Here is a 17,225-nt window from a genome sequence, read left to right as displayed (position 1 = left end):
CATGTGACAAGGAAAAAAAAAAAAAACGAGAACACGCAGTAGGAAAATTTGCTGAAACAAGCCGAGGTAGTGTTTATATTGCATTGAAAGTTTCCGCAACAGCTTCATTCCGTCCATTTGGAGTCGAAGCAGCAAGCGCGTCGACTCCGCCCCGTATATAGTCGGGTGAGCGGGAGCGACTACTTGTTCTTCCCGAGCAGCACCGGCGTAGTGCGGGGAAGCTGCGCCACGGCCGGGTCGTAGCCCATCTCGCGGTGGATCTCGGCGACGGGTCGCAGCAGCTTGATGACCACGCCGTCGTCGCGCCGCTGGTACAGCATCTCGCCTTCGAAGTCCACGAGGCCGTGCTTCCGGGCACGCAGCAGGATGCCCACGAGCTTGTTCGAAATGCTCGTGTACAGCTGCGCAACAGCGCGGAAATGAGAACCGCGTTAGCACATGTGGTCAGGACAGGAGAGATTAGGCTGGGCTTACGCTACAAGCGGAACTTGAGGTTGCCTGGAAAAGGCGTTGCCGCCCCATGCTTGCTTATTTCATCCGCCGTACGAGAAACTCCGCCTCGAGTTAAATTACACTAATGCGGTCCAAAATTTTTTTTTTTAGTTGGCTAATGACTAAACATTCGTAAAATCAAAATGTAGATGGAAATTATTTGTAATGTAAGAGGTTATCACTTAAAATAAAGATATTTCAATCATCATCATTGCCGTGTGCTTTTGGTGGTATCGTGTTTCAACGAAACTCTGATGCATTTGTCAACGTCATGCTATATTGCATGTCTGACACAAATTTTCCCATTGCCGCCATTTTGGCCCAGATATTCAGCGATTTGTGCTTTTCCCGGGAGTCTTCTCGATAGAGACAGCAAGTAAAATATTCAAACTGTAATCAAACGGCAGTGAATGGTTAAGTAAAATCCAACGTGATGACAATTAAAAACACACTTTCTTGAGGGCTATATCACGATGACACTGTGGCTGTTTTCAGAATTCTTAACTTCTTTGCATGCCTAAACGGGATTATTCAGGCACCATTAACCCTGGCCGGTTTTCGCAAACACTGCAGGCTGCATGAATACAGTTAATGGTGCGGTGGCTGGATGATCAAGAAACCTATGGTTTGAAACCGGCCAGAGGAAGCGATTTTTATTCTCTTCAGACCCTCGACCCTAAGATGACGAGCCGTCACGTACCCGAAAATGCGGCCAATCAGTCCAATAACTGCGCACGTTAAAAGATGAGCGGTATATATAAATAAGAAAACCACTTGTTTTGCAGCTGTCACATTCTGTAATAATTTACCAATGGCTATCAAATCATCCCCGTCCCTAACCTTCTTTAAAAAAAAATCTCAGAGACTTTCTTTTGCTGTAATAAATACCCTGTTTTGTGTTATCTCGCGTATTTTCCTGATGCTCTCGGATGCCTTTGTTTCCTGTTGCGTTACGAATTGTATTTACGAATTGATTGTACTACTTTTTGTATTAGGTCAGGCTACCTCTTTGAGTGTATGTACACAATATTTTCCTTGTCATTTTACACTGCGTACTGATCTGATGGGTGCTCAATTGCTGCTTCTATGCAATTATCCTATGTATTCACAATCGAGGGTCCCCTATCAGCCTCTTGACTCTGGGACCCTCGCCTGTATATCAATATGTTTGTTTCGCTTTTATGAAATAAACTTTCACTTTCAAAATAGTGGAGATAGATATCTGATCAAACGAATTCACGGCGAGGCACCAATAATTGGTCTTACTTTAGTCCCAATATATGTGGAATTTTTTTCTTTGTGGAATTCTTCTGTCGCAGTCACATATGACAACGTGATTCTCAGGTGTTGTCAAAGACGTCTGAGCCATAGGTATGGGCGTTTGGCTTCTTTGTTTTGACACTTACAAAAGGTACTAGTAGCCGAAACATCGAGGTTCGCTGTAACAAAGTCTTTCTGACTTGCACGCGCATTTTCGACACAACGCGCTGATGAAAGCACCTGGAAGAGTTCTCCGAAGGTGATGGTTCGGGTGCCGTCCGGCTGCGGGGTCCCAAACTCGTGCAGGTTTTCGCAGAGCACGCGGACTTCGCTGGTTATGAGCTGACCGGCCTGCTGGCCTCGCTTCTCGGTCTTGGAGCCTTCCGTGGGGTGGCCGTAGCTGCGCGCACCGAGTTGGGGCTCGATTAGCAGCAACTCAAAAAGACGCACCATGGGGAATAAGCGAGGACATTCGGGAGGAGCGTGTACTTTGCGAGCGAACTTACAAACGCGCGAAAACTTTCTGTTAACAGAGAGGTGAGGGAACCCCACAGCGCAGAAAAAGAGAAACTCGAATCACACTGTGCTCGGCTGACTTTGCTACACTAAACGGATAGCATAAGCAATGTCTGTGTTATGTGGGGTTCATTGAAGGAAAATATAAATACGCGAGGCCTTTTCTCAACATGAATTGCTTTTAAACTTGCCTGCGTTCGTTTTTGCCGCATTCGTGATAATAAATTGCTATTAACGTGCCCAGTTCACAGCTCCACATGCGCGTAGTTGGACCCGACCGGGGGCGTGCAATAAAGGTCACCTAAGCACGATGAGGCTCGCACATGAGCGTCCCCATAACGCACGTATGCAGAGATTCACATTAGGGCAACAACTGGATGGTCATCGATGCAAGCATAAGACAACGCGTTAGACGACTACCGTTTACCTGTAAGCACAGTGATTTGTGGAGAAAATAGACGCTTTCGCACGAAACAGAAAATAAAGATTGGGGAAGAAGAGTGTTATCAAACTGGGGAAGCAGAATATTCTTACTTGGGATCATCCTTGGACAGGGCCGCGGCGGACGTGCCGTCGTACTTGTCCGAGAAGGGGTTGCCCTTCTGGCTCTGCTCGTGTGCTTCGGCCTTCTTTTGGAACATGGCCACCTTGGAGGCCAGCTCGGGACGGCCGAACACGCGCACCTCCTTCTTGGCGCTCTCCTTCTCCTCTGCGTCCGCCATGGCTGCTGCTGCTGCTACTGCGCACATCCAAGAAGGAGCAACACCTCGGCGTTGCCAGTGGCCCACCGGAACATGCACGCACTTCGGCGAACGATAAAAACGTGCAGCACGGGCAAGCCAGTCAGCGTCATTCAGCTGTTTCGTGAAGTCACGCGTTCACTGCGAACAATGGTGATGATGACTTCTTGTATTCACAAAAGAAGGGCAAGAAGTCACCTACTCACATCAGCCCATTTCGGCGTTGCTAACGGCGTGGCTCGTGTGACTTAGTGGGTGCCTCCCTCCCACACCTTTTTCCCTCACTTGGGCTCCACGGCTTTGGCAGAGGCAGTCGCAGAGGCAGAGGCAGAAAAGCAAAAACCGGAGGCTGGGAAGAGACTCGACCCCGTTAGCGTTGATCTAAACGCTTAATGTCGATTTGATCAGCTGCCAAAAAAAGTAACTGCCGTGACGTCCAGCAGCGCTAAGGCTATGTAACGCTAAGAACCCTAGTTAAAAGGCCATTAACTGGATTCGACGATGGTCGCTTGAATCTGATGCGAAAAAGATACGGCCGTTTACGTAGAGTTCGCGTTTCGTAATGATGTAAGAGACCTCATGGGCACTAAATGAGGCCTAACTGGGGAAAATCACCCCCCCACGCTTCTCCATGGGGCGGCCATTAGCAACAAACCGTTTCAATGCTAGCCGCTGCTGCAGGAGCTTTCTGTAGGAGTGGAATCCCGTGAGCATCCAACGAAACAACGGCCCACGTAGGGACGCTGCAGTAGATCGTTTGTCGATTTCTTGATGACGCGAAGCCTCGCAGGTGAGTATAATCAACAGCATCAATGCCAAGCGCGGATTCTTCCTACGTTGATGGCCACAGGTCTTCCGTGTTTGACACTTAGCAAGTATTAGCGCTAGGGAGGCGTGTATAGTGTTTAAGGGACGCGTCAGCTGTTGCGGCGCCTCAGCACAAACTTCCCCAAATGGCAACACCGGAGCTCCTCTTCCCGTTCCACCTCCCCGGAAGATCACAAAGAGTAAGCGGTCTCTTTTTTGTCAGCGACTCGTGCCTTCGCCCGAAGATGAAGACATATACAAAAATTACACTTGCTTCGAAGGCGAACGCCTAGCAATACTTATGAAATACTTCTTTACTGCTTGATCGTGCCTGCGTCTCCTTCTTCGCTTTCGCTTCCTCGTATTTTGGCGCGAATTTCTCCCACAGGCAGATTGGCGACACTTGACGCCGTAGCTTCACCCGAGTCAGAGTTCTCCGTGGCTGGTGCGCACATATTCTACTCACGTGACGTCGCGTTCGCGATATGACGTCAGCGGTGCACGCACTGCGCTAACTCTAGTTCCGGCAACGCGCTGAGGCACGGCGCGGTGTAACGTACTCAGCTCCTTCTCTGGAACCATGTTTTAATCCCCGTACGAACATGTTTCTTATTTACCGGACAACAACAACGCCAGTTTTTCGCACAACTGGGCACTTAAGGATTTCGCCCAAAATAAGAGCGGGAGATTCTTTCAGGTCGGTTGGAGGTCGTTTTGTTTGCTTAGTACGTCTGGAGAAATCACGTAGAGAGCAGCCGTAAAAGCACGATCCCCATAATTAGCTGCTCTGGAGAAACGTGGAATATAAAAAAGCCACCGCTGAGTCCGCCTTGAAGGAGCAGGAGTAACAGCCTATCTTGTGCGGATGCACGGCATAACAAAGCCTTATTTTTAGACGTGCCAACGTCGCGGGCATTGCTCAACGCAGGTTACTTGAGCGTCAGACGGTTCATGGCCCCGCAGTCATGACGTTTTGTGTGAAGAGCAGCCTCTGTTTCCGCCCGTTTGCTGCTCGTCATCAAGGCAGACTAGATCTCGTCTGCCTTGGCTGCAAGCCAGGCCCTGGCAAGCCAAGCCAAGCCCTGGCTGCAAGCCAGACACGCCGATTCGGCCGGTGGCTGGTGTAGACTTGCCTTGCTCTTCTCCGTATGTAGTCGAAGTTAATGGCTCAGATGGAGCGGTACCATTATAGCACCTGCTGCTTTCTGATTCGCCTCCTGGCGCACTCTATTCAACTGGGAGCCGAACTGAACTTCCTTCCGCATTTGAACAGAGCCGGTCCTAAAGCCGCACCGTGATCTCCCGTACGGACATTGTACTGAGGGAGCTACGCTTATATCGCCAGTTTTACCGGTAAAGCCACGCAAATTAAGCGCCAGGTTATAGTAGCTTGTCTCATTCGCCTATTTAATGAGCACTTTGGCCATAGAACTACTGGTCTATGTGGAATGTTTTTGCGGAGAAGACTCAAGCAATAAGTGAGAGTCAATACGTAAAGGCGAGTAACGTAGTAGCCTATAAATAGAACTCTGTACGCACGGTAAACATTAGCGCGGAAAGACATGAAATACGGGGAGAAAATGGCGACGGAACGAGAGCTGTACTGGCAACTGACGTTTATATACTTTGTATATACCGAAATTGGCACGTTACTCCGCGTTGGGAACTAGCGAATACGCGCTTATTTGCGCCGTCACAGAAGAGAAATCAAGAAGAAAGAAGAATAAAAAAATCAACCACCCGTCTGACGACAACTATGGGAAAATGCGAAGCTTTAGTCGTCGAGTTTGATCGTTTGCTTGGCATGGATTTAGCGCTGGTTCGGCGGGTTCCACGCGGGAAGATGCACTAAGCTTCGCGGTTTTTCATAGTTTTAGTTAGAGAGAGGGGTAGTTGATTTGTTTGAAGCAAGGTGAGAGAATGAAGACACGTTGACTTTGGCAGTCTTGACTTTATATGGATCACCTAGGAACCAACGACTTTGCATTTACGCAGTATTGCCTTCTGGTCGCTGTGGTAGACACTCAGAGGTTCTACCATCGTGACTCGACACAGTGTGTTGGCAAAGACGAGATCTATGCAGGAATGGTTTTGGGTGCGGGGTCTGTCTACCAATTACGGTAGCCAATGTGCTACTCTGGAGGTACGCGCCATTTTGGTTGGGATGGGCCAACCAAAAAAAATCATCCCGAGAAAGCTTCGCGTTCAACCATCGTCGGGATTAAGCTCAACGATCAAACGACAAAGTCAATGACTAAAGCTTCGCGTTTTCCCGTCGGGGTCGCTAAACAGAGGGGTAGTCGATTTTTTTCTTTCACTTCATTCACGACCATTCGTCATCATCGCCAAAGAAAGTTGGCTTTCCTGCAGGGCGTATTGGCGTACAACGGCATCAGTGAGAGCAAAAAAAAAAAAAAAAAAAGAAAGAACTATCCGAAGCTTTACTCAACAAAAGATCTGCTGTAACTGCGCGAACTAATTTGTCACTGATGATTACCTACTGAAAGCTGTTACGTTGCCAAACAGATACATTTGCAAATCTCCGGCCTGGTTTATTCTTTCTTCTTAACTACCATAAGTGAGGCGATAGGTCAACAAATAAAATTTTATAACAACTTGTACGTGTCTAAGTAAACTTTCTGGGTTATTTTAAGTTTATTGTTTGTGTCTGCAAAAAAAGTTTCCCTGCACACCCAGGTTCGCGCTCATAAACGCTTCTTTTATGCATGCTTTATGCGTGGTGACGTTTTCGAACAGCATAGAACCCGCGCAAAAAAGGCAAAAAAAAAAAAAAAAAAAACATGCCATGTCTGGCTTGCGGCAAAGCGAACTTGGATAGTGCTCGTCACCTTCGACTTTTCGGGAGGCTAAAAAGCTTAGAACAGGGAAAGTGCACCGTGAATAGATAGAATAGCAAACACTATTCGTAGATAAACACTATTTGTAGTACAGATACCTTCAAAGATACGCTCACTATAAGTTTTAGGTATTTATTCCAAAAGTCATAGTTGCTGGTCTGTTCAATTGTTACCTGTTTCCGCTTATTTGTCGTCTTCAGGCGGGCTGTTGAGGTAAGTTAGCAAGACGTCGCAAACAGGCAATGTTTCTTTTTTATCTTTCGAGAGTACTCCCTTGCTGCACCTCGCTGGAAGCTACGGGCCCATGAACGTTTTCAAATTACAGAACCGTGTTCCGTAATCACAATTTAAGCACTGAATGTCCCAATTAATGGGCTATCTAAAACATCTAAAACAGGAACTGTAATGACACACAGGGACCGGAAGATAGTTGCGCTGACACGGCAATCATTTAAAAAATGAACTGCCGCATGCAGTTCGTCAAGCTTGTAATCTTACATCACGTTACGCAAATCTGAGCATAGACGAAAGCATTTCCTACAAAAATTGCTAAAACCCGTATTAGTAGTTTTTAGGCTAAAAGCACCTGGCCCGCGCACCGCGTATACGTGCGTACCTAAAAAAATGAAGAGGGTTGAAATCCATGCCAGTTAGTTCATGCGCATTTTTAGTTCATTTTTCGCGTGTTGTGTGGACACACATTTATGACGTCAGCACGGGTCATTCGAAAATGTGCCCGACTTTACAGGCCAATCAACAGGTATATTGGACCTCCTGGATTATTAGTTCCGGAGATAAGGCGATTGATTTCCCCGGGTATTACTATGAGACTTCCGGTCCGAAGGTGGCCCTCGGACTTGCCGCGGACATTCCAGGACTGGTAAATCGAGACGGCCCACTTTTCAACGCCTGTCCAGACGCCGCAAGTATTACGCTGTATAGTCACCCCGAATAAAGACATCCAATAGCATTATCAGAGCTCTCTTTAATTCACTCTTCACCCTTCCCTTAAAAGCCCATTCCCCCAGCCGATACCTTATCCCGGCTGGTCACAGTCATCCAGTATCAGCGCCTATCGCGGCGAGAGTAGTCATTGGTGGGTGACTTGTCCTCAATCAGCCCTCCGCCGACAGTATGGCGGACAAGAGAGTAGGGCTATGAGCGGGCTGGGGTTACCACACTCTCCCGCGTACCTGTATACCGTGACTCCCCGGCAACTTGCGTGTCGCCGAAAAGAGGTTCCCGTCCGTTGGTCTCCGTCTCAGCTCTGAGAGCCCGAACCCTGAGCTCCCTTCCCGCATCGGCAGCACAAACCGGCGGCCTGTGGCCGCCCCACTTTGACTCAGGTTGCAGGAATGCCCTTCGGCGAATATTTTTAGCGTGTGCGCCGTTTGAGGGTGCCGCTTTAAAAAAAAAAAAAGAGAAAATGAAAAAAAGAGGAGACCAGCGAGTTTCCCCCGTCGAGTTTCGGTAACATGATAGCCACGCCCACGCGTTCGGGCCACCGCGCCACTACTGCAAAGGAAACTGCGTCACTCGGTAAGGGGGGGGGGGGGGGGGGGGGGGTATCGTGCTTGCTTAATGGTTTCTAACGTCAAGGGGCCACCCACAATAATGACAAAAAATCAGACGCGCCGATTGAACGTTGGGCAAGTCAGCTGTAGATCCTTGCGCGATTGCATCATGCGAGAAATAAGTTCCAGCTTTACGTTTCATAAACAGCATTGAAAACTGAGCAAAAGTTGTGCAGTAGAAGGTAGCAGTTACGTTACCGTAAAGAGCGCCGCCTTTGTTTCCTTGGCCCGTGGACAGCAATCTCGTATTACCGAAGAGAAAAATGACAAACAGGCTACAACAGGGGCCCTGTAGCTATAAAACTTGTAGCCCCATAGCAATAAGCTTGCCAAGGAAGCAACAGCTCCAAGAGACACTAACCAATGTGGTGGTGGTGGTGATGATGTTTATTAAAACGGGCGGACCTAGTCTTGCGTAATATGCCGGCAATTTCGCCCGTGATCAGCACCGTTTTACCGCTATGCAGAAAATTCGGCATTGCTGGCGCTTTCTCGTACCTCATTTCGGCACGTATTGCATACTTTATTAGTGCAAGTGAAAGTCTCACCAAGTACATGGACTTCGACAACAGCACCCCACAAAGCTGGCGTCGACGGGGAGCCCTTTTGTGCGCGAAGATGTAGCTTCAGTACACTGGGTTACTCGCGTCTTGGTCACCTTGTAAATACTTTTTAACACGAAAGTGTTTGACTCCCGGATACACGAACGTTTCGCTGACGTCATATCCGTCACGGAAGTGATGCCAGTAAAACGAAGTATGATGATGATGATGATGATTGCTATTGGTTTCCCCTTTGTAGCGGGGTGAAGAAGCAACCGGCCTGTAAAGGGTGCACCCCTGCACACAGGGTCTTCTTGCGGGAAAGCAACCTTTAGTACTAGAGTACATATACTTAGGGTTGTTCGTTTTCGGGTTTTATATTTTAACACGAAAGTGTTTTATGCCGCGATACCCCAAGATTTCAGTGACGTCATATCCGTCATGGAAATTACGCCAGTACACCTTTGCTGAAGCGACCCGCCAACAGGACGTCGCTCCCCAAGCACACCCACAAGACAGCCGCCGACCCGCAAATCATGCTCAGCTACAGATTTCGCTGCACATTTCACTTTCGTGTTTTACTGATTCCTATGAAATAGGAATCAAAAACATTTTTTTTCTTGTATTTTACTAGCCGACGCTACCATATACAGTGGGGGTCTACGAATAACACCGAAATCTCGCCAAATATGAGTTTCCGTTGCCGGGCTCAGCAGCGCAACGTCGCTGAGTTACCGCTGCGGGTTAGCGGTCTACTGTTACGGTTATGTAGTTTTTCGTAGTATTCTCAGTCACCCTATAGCTCGCATTACAACAGAAAAAGGAACAATATGCTTTGACCAACTCCATGAAGAAGTTCGCGTGTGTAATGTGCGCTGAGAGCAACAACAGCTAATTGTACAATGAATGTACAACATACGAATGTACAATGGAAGCCAGACCTAAGCATTGCCCGTATACTCTTTCTTGGTGCCCCGTGCCCGGGCACATACGTATTATTAAATAATTGGCGCAGGTACTCATACTTCTGTCAGATTTTTTTTTAATAAGCCAGAATACCATCAGTGCTTTCTTGTGTTCGCTGCTAGCCCTTCGAAATTTCATTCAATCCTACTCCCTTCGAAGTTCAGCTCTTCGCCCCTACTCTGAATTTGCGCACCCTGTCTGCACTACAGGTGGTTAGATTTATGTGCTGGACCCACAAGAATGTACCCGCCCAACTCTATTTGAACGGGTGGACAAGTTTTTCTACTTAAGTTGTGCCTTTGTCCACTTCCAAACTTTCAGTTTACCGCCTTCATTTGTGTGCGTGCGTGCGTGTGTGTGTGTGTGGAGAGAGAGAGAGAGAGAGAGAGAGAGAGAGAGAGAGAGAGAGAGAGAGAGAGAGAGAGAGAGAGAGAGAGAGAGAGAGAGAGAGAGAGAGAGAGAGAGAGAGAGAGAGAGAGAGAGAGAGAGAGAGAGATTAACGTGAATACGCCATTAACCACGCGTGCCCACAACAGACAGAGCAATTCAGCCAACCTGTGGAAGAGAGTGGTCCAGGCGGCAGCAGTGGATTAAAAAGTCGGAGACGGAAGGGGAACGTGTGGCCATATTGACCCCATTCTCGACAGAGGACGGGGCCTGGCCGAATAAAAGCGGGTAAAGCGACGACGCTCTTATACTGCTAAGCATTAACGCCTTCTTATTCCCCTACCACTTATTATCGCTGCAAGTGGCACGAACAGCCACATTGGAGAAACGCACCTCATCACTGACATGCGCATGTTGATTGAGTGGTTGGTTGTTGCTGGACTATTCGCGCGTATCTCTGACATGCGTATCCTGACGAAAAGGCTGTCCCTGCTCCTTCCGCTAGAATAACTGCGGAGAACCGCTGACGATCGAAGTAATATGCTCATACTTTTCCAGGCACAACCGCGCGCATGCTTGAATTCCGGCTGCCTGTACGTCGTTGAGGGAAGATTTTCATTTTGCAGCGACCCTTTAAGAGCCGAACCAGAAATACGTGTTCCAATCGCTTGACCCACCGAGGAAAGGGTTGTGGAATAATGTTGGCCATTTGCCTTTTTCAACGCTTCGTTATACACACGGCTGTTCCCGCTCCCCAAGAAAACAGGCAAGGCAGCCGGGGATTGTACAAAGCAAATTCATGAACGGCAGCAGCACGGGGAAGTTTTTATTACGAGCGCTTTCAATTAAAACAAGAAAGTTCAACAAGTCCTACGGCCTAGATATTTGACTAATTAGCTTTGAGTGATGAATCAATCAATTATAATTTTTGAGCGATATTTTAAGCCATACTCAAGTGGCATTAATATAAACCAGATGCAGGGAAGTTGAATGATTTTGTTATTAGGCTTCGGTATAAATACAACGGGGAGCTTGATTAGATTACAGATTAACGCCTGATGAATTCGGCCGGCGCAATGCGTGTTCGAAGCAGAGCCGCCCTTTACTTTTTTTATGGGAGTAAGGTGCCGTCACATGTTCATGCACATTTTCCTTCTAGTTGATTTCAACTCCCCTCCCCTCCCCAATTATTCCGGACCATCAAAGCTTGCTAATATCTACATACGATTTATTTATTTATTTATTTATTTATTTATTTATTTATTGATTGATTGATTGATTGATTGATTGATTGATTGATTGATTGATTGATTGATTGATTGATTGATTGATTGTAGGTTTAACGCGCCGACGCAACGCAGGCGATGAGGCGCGCCGTAGTGGAGGGCTCCGGATTAATTTTGACCACCTGGGGATCTTTATCGTGCGCTGAAATCTCGTACACACGGGCGTTTTTACTTTTCGCCTACTTCAGAAAAGCGGACGCCGCGGCCGGGAATCGAACCCGCGTCCTCGTGCTCAGCAGCAGAACGCCTTAGCCACTGAGCCACCGCGGCGGGTTTATATCTATATACAATTACAAAGGAAAAAAGAAAGAAAAGAGAGATAAAGAAACAGTTCATGAAATATGCCAAACTCTCGAGGGCACCACCATCATCAGCATCACCAGCATCATTATAGTCATCATCATCAGCGCGATTCCCTCCTATCAATCGTTTGATCCTGATTAGTTAAGGTCACTTAAAAATTCCCCTTGTCAACCTAGAATTGTCGCTTAAAAGCTTTCTCGATTTGTCGCTCGTAACTGTGAAGTGGGAAGAGCACAGAAGTGAACTGCAAGGAAAACAAATCACTGCACCTCGGTGCAGCCTGGAATTCTTCAGCTATCCGCACGCTTGCCTTCAAGGCTTCCACCCACGTAAGCAGAACCATACACTTTTCCGCACTACAACTTGTGACGTCGCCAGTCGCTGATGCTGAATATACGACCAGCGGATCTGGCATAAACGTTTTTGCCTGAAAGGAACGGTGGAGATAAGTACTTTTATATAAATACACGGTAAACGCACCCGACAGGTTTCACTCAAGGCGTCTTATTATTATGTTTTTTAAAAACAGGCTGACTTGGAAACATTACCGTATGGGCTGCTGTGCCCATTAAACGATACAGGTAGCAGCTATCTTTCTTTTCGGTTTCGATTTTGGTCATGCGTCTTAGGAAGGTGAACGCACGAGGTACTTGTTACTGCAACTAATAAGCACTAAAAAAAGTCGCAACAGGCGACCACATTTCCCAATTTACACCACAAACTAATTACAGTGGATGCTTTGATTGAACTTTCCAGGAATGTGAAGGCTAAGGCCTAGTTCGACCTTCTGCTGATCTGCTGTTGGAATTTCTGATTGATTATGAGGTTTAACGCACTGACGCAACGCAGGCGATGAGGTGCGCCGTAGTGGAGGGCTCCGGATTCATTTTGACGCGTGCACCTGGGGATCTTTAGCGTGCCCCGAAATCTCGTACACAACGGCATTTTTGCTTTTGGCCTCCATAAGAAAAGCGGACGCCGCGGCCTGGAATCGAACACGCGTCCTTGGGCTCAGCTGCGGAACGCCTTATAGCCACTGAGCCACCGCGGCGGGTTGTTGAAATTTATGCTAAACTTTCATGTGCTCTCGTCAGGCGCTGCTTCAGCTTCATCCATAGACGTTTCCCCCCGACGGAGGTTACGACGAACGGCATTTCGAGTTGTTGTAGCCCTTTCCGCCGGGGCGTACTTTCTCTGTCTTCTCCGCCCGCGACTAGGGCCCGGTGCGTCGTCACTCCTACAGCGAAGTTAAAACGAACTTGACTAAGCGCGTCAACGAAGTTCTGCGGTTCGTCGCCCTTTCTCAGAGCCCTCCTCCGGAGCTGCTGTTTCCATTTCCCGGCGCGCGCTCTGATTTTCCGTACATCTCAACGCTTTTTAGCGCGATTTTTTGTACCTCACAACGCGACCTAAAAACATTACGATCTAAGGCTTTAGCAATTAAATGTGGAAGAAAAACGGGAGCAAGCTAGCTTTAATTATACCTAAACAGATGATTGTTTGCCGTCGAACGGAAGCCAAACGACCTACGAAAGACGTCATCTCTCAGTCCAAACAAAAGGTCAGCCTTTCGTGTTTTTTTCATTCCTTGTGCTGATAATTCCTGTGCCTGTATCCAATTGCCTGTGTAGATGTGCTTTAGATTACGTTTGCCACGTTGCTTCGGCATTAAATTCAACTGATCACTGCGTTTGAGAACCAAAATCACAGTTCTTGTTTTCGGGCACCCACGGGAACAGTGGAATTTGCCACCTTTGTTGGTATGTCTCAATGACGTACTCCGACTCAACTCCGGCTTAATTAGTGAAAATCGATTCCGTGTCTAACGGATTCCCATGGGTTACTCGGACAATTGCGGTGATTGTATGATTAGAAATAAATTTTATGATTTCCGGTTTTGTTCCTTTTTATAACGCAGATCAAATAGCAACGCTATTCATAACGCGTGCATCTACTTACCAGCCCTTTAGGTGCTGCTAGACGTTGCCGCAGTCCGACTTTGTTATAGACGCATTATGTAAAGTCTTGTCCAACGTGTAATTGCTGCGTACCAGAATAGTCACTCGACTCGCACCTCGCGATGTCATTTGACATCAATATTTTTAAAAGTTCGCGCGAAAAAGAATCAGATCAACAATTGAAGGAAGCGATCGTAGGCAGACAAAATAATTTCGCAAACTCACTGAGCAACACTTTTACCAGGCGGAAATTTGAAGGACGCATTCGTAAGTTGCAGCCGTGTGCTGCCGAAAAAGCGCGAGAAAACCGAAGAGATCCACCCAACGCCACCTAGAGGAAATTCTAGGTGGCGTTGATCCACCGCGCCGTTGCTTTCCCTCCCCCTATTGCTAGCCTCTTTTCGTCGCCACTGAATCAGCAAAACAGTTTTTGACTGACCGTAGGTAAGCATGGTAAGTGATTTATTGAAATGGAAAGTGGAAAAGAAGTGGACCGGCTGGGGATAATTTGAACCCATTTGGGAGTTCACCAGCATACAACCATACAACCCAGTCCAGGGGAAAGGGAGAGGGCTGTCTGATGGGACGGAGACGAAGACGCCAGACATTCAATGACAATAAAGCCTGTTCTCTGTCTTTCTCTGCTGCACAGGAGATTTTGTTAAAGCGTAGTGGGATATAGATAGTGGGATATACGCGAGTTAAAACCCCACTTACGAAAGACTTTTTTTTAACTCGCATTCGTTGTGCTCTTTGGCTGCTGATTAGAAAATTTGGTCATTAGCCAGTCCCTTTCCGCCGTTCAGGGCGGCTGACAGCGTCGGTACAGTGAACTAGCGTCGGCGAGTGGCGGCCGATGTGGGTAATGCTTTCATCGCGATTTTCAGTGTTTCCGTACATGACCATTCAACGGGCCTAAGTGCTTTATTATGCGAAAACCCCGCGGTCAACTGCACAATCCCGTGGCAGGCAAATGGCGCGTTGATCCTCGTTGGCTGCCACGCCGCTTCATGTAGCCCCCGTTAGGCGCTGCCTCGTTGGATACGTACGTAAAACTGAAACTGCCTATTCCCTAGATGGCGCAAGCTGGCCTAAGGCGCGTAATTTGAACTTGAATTATGGGAAGTAACACTTAACGCAATGTTGATGGAAACTCCGCCAATAAAACTCAGCTGAGAGATCGCGATATGGCCCGTTTGTCGTCTCGCGTTGTCGCGGCAAGCTGCAGCCACTCGGAAGCAATTCGTAGCCGCACTAAGCTCAGTGATAAGCAACGCATTGCGCATAACAAGAACCGTTTACGTAAATCCATAGTATTTTTTTATGAGGGGTAGAAAAAAAAGCGCGCTAATTCCAGTTGATTCAAGCTAATCTTTAGCTCCACTACGGCGAGCTTCGTAGGCCTGATGATTTTTGTTTGACAACGATATCCGTGATATTCAACTGCTTCATAGTTTAGTCTCGAGCGCATACGTAGTATTCTCCGAATTTTCCTTTTTACAAGTTTTAGAGACTTCCTTACGACGGACAAGATTACAAGCGTTTCTGTGTATCTTATGTGGTGAAATTGGCCATGAGGACAAAATCTGACTATAAGAACTAGCGTTCGGGGACTCAGTCAACTCCAATCTAGCGCCGAAAGACGGGTTTTTTTTAATACCGGAAAAGGTTAAGTATCGACAAACTGTCAAATTACACGCTTCATGACGTCAGTAATGGCGTAATACGAGCAACACACACACACACACACACACACACACACACACACACAAAAAAAAAACAGTTATCGGTGTGTTAACTGCACGACAGCATTCAAGTGTAACGAAACTAAAATCGCAGAGTCATGTTTCTTAAAGGCCTCCAATCGCACGAACATATCCCCGTTATATCGTAAGGACACGGCGAGATATTTTCTGGTCAGTCGCCATTGCTTTATCTGTTTTCCTTGTTGGAAGCTTGCATTGCAATTGCATCTTCTTTTCCTGTCTCACCCCTCTGCTAAAACTTCTTTGTAAACCAAAAAAAAAAAAATCAACTACAAAGATGTTTGCGATGCTGAAAGTGAACCTGGTAACAATTATTTTGCTAAACGCATTGCACTACTGGCGATCAGAGTATTCAATATAGCCAGCTGCGTAATTCCACCTTAGAATGCGGGGCCTGAGCAGAAAATAAACATGCACTTTGTGTCTCATCGGAAGAAAAAAAAGAATTCTCAAAAATTTGAAACCAGAGTAAAACAGGACATGACATGACAGGCCAAGAACAAAACCGTTCTGATTGACCGCAAACCCGGTGAACCAACTTGATCCCCGCTCCAAAAACTCCAGTTCGTTTTTTTTTTCTTTTTAAGGCAGATTTGCTTTCTAAGGCAAAAACCTATGCGATAATGCAAACTCCAACTGCGTCAACCAGATTGGGAACGTTTATCAAGTTGACCGCGTGCCGGCTATTGGATGGCGATAACCGCCGGCGAAAAGCGAGATGAGGCGCGCGTTTGACGTTTGTTTATCGATGTTTATGCTCGGTGTGCTGCAATCGTGCGCGCCAAATATTGCACTTTTTTTACCCCTCTGTAGCTAGCAGTATCGGTAGATAGGATCCATGACAAATTGTAATAACAGCAAGCAGCCCAGATGTTCGAGAGCACGGATCAACATGTACAGGAACATGACAACATCAGCATGAGGGCCAGAAAATTCTGCCGAAACAAGTTCGCAATAAATGCTGAAAAGCGCACACTCGATCCACCATCGGCGAAACGTACCGTCAGCCGTCACTAGCTGGTGTCGCGTGGATCGCACAGGCAGCCGCAAAATCCCGACAGGCGCGTCAGACGGCGTCTACCGCTTGGCAGTCCTATTTTGGTTCCCGCGATGCGTTGCACGGACGGCATCACCGGAACGCCACCGCCGCCGATGTGTTATTTTTGAAGCGCACACACGTCAAGGGGCCAAAGCATTTATTGCACGCTGTTAGAGAGTTATTGCACACGGACAACGATCGAGCAAGAACCGCGCACTCATCTTACGTTGTCAAGGGAGCCCTCCGCGAGGATTCCTCTGCCACTACGAGCACGTAAGCACTGCAAAACCTCCAAAGAACGGCACAAAGTCGAATGGGCACGGGAACGCTGCCCAAAAGCAAAGCAGTAACCTTTTCCTTCTGACGGCTGGCTTTCTGTTGCGAGCGCTGCGAGCCGCAGCAAGCAACTGCAGCGCCGCCACACGGCACCATTTCATTTTCCACTGAGCGGTGCATGTGACCACAGCGCCGCGGCATGGCAGCATGGTAGAAAAAAAAATGCAATGCATCCATTGGTGGATCTCCTTACGAATGCGTCAGCATCACACTCCAAAAGGTTTACATGTTGATGGTAAAGTATATCTCTGCCTCGCGAACTTGAGGATCCTGGTCGTGACTTTGCTGAGGCTTCAGAAGCCCGCATATAGTCCATTTCAGAAGCTGCGTGCAGCACTGTGGAGGCTACACAGCCCGCCCATTGAGCACACCAAACTCGCCTAACCCACCGTGAA

General features: G+C 47.5%; 1 protein-coding gene across 4 annotated transcripts; it reads right to left on the bottom strand.

Moving 5' to 3' along the window:
- Positions 1-42: 42 nt before the first annotated feature.
- Positions 43-16,896, bottom strand: LOC144170171 (actin-binding Rho-activating protein-like). 4 transcript variants are annotated; one of them, XM_077699782.1, is made up of 4 exons: positions 16,721-16,896; positions 2,803-3,004; positions 1,993-2,152; positions 43-401 (listed from the first exon to the last, which is right to left on the bottom strand). In XM_077699782.1, the coding sequence occupies exons 2-4, from the start codon at positions 2,988-2,990 to the stop codon at positions 180-182; spliced, it is 570 nt and encodes a 189-aa protein (XP_077555908.1). In that variant the 5' UTR covers positions 2,991-3,004; positions 16,721-16,896; the 3' UTR covers positions 43-179. The 4 variants fall into 4 exon arrangements, with proteins under 4 accessions (XP_077555908.1, XP_077555906.1, XP_077555909.1 ...); XM_077699780.1 differs by having other exon boundaries at positions 2,803-3,007; positions 16,721-16,895; XM_077699783.1 differs by lacking the exon at positions 16,721-16,896 and adding an exon at positions 16,457-16,698.
- Positions 16,897-17,225: the final 329 nt, after the last annotated feature.

This window comes from Haemaphysalis longicornis, unplaced genomic scaffold (genome assembly GCF_048455015.1).
Source record: "Haemaphysalis longicornis isolate Haplotype H1 unplaced genomic scaffold, Haemaphysalis longicornis Haplotype H1 scaffold_2, whole genome shotgun sequence".
Classification (NCBI taxonomy): Eukaryota; Metazoa; Arthropoda; class Arachnida; order Ixodida; family Ixodidae; genus Haemaphysalis; species Haemaphysalis longicornis.
Note: the sequence above shows the minus strand (reverse complement) of the source record. Positions and strands in the feature narration are given on the sequence as shown.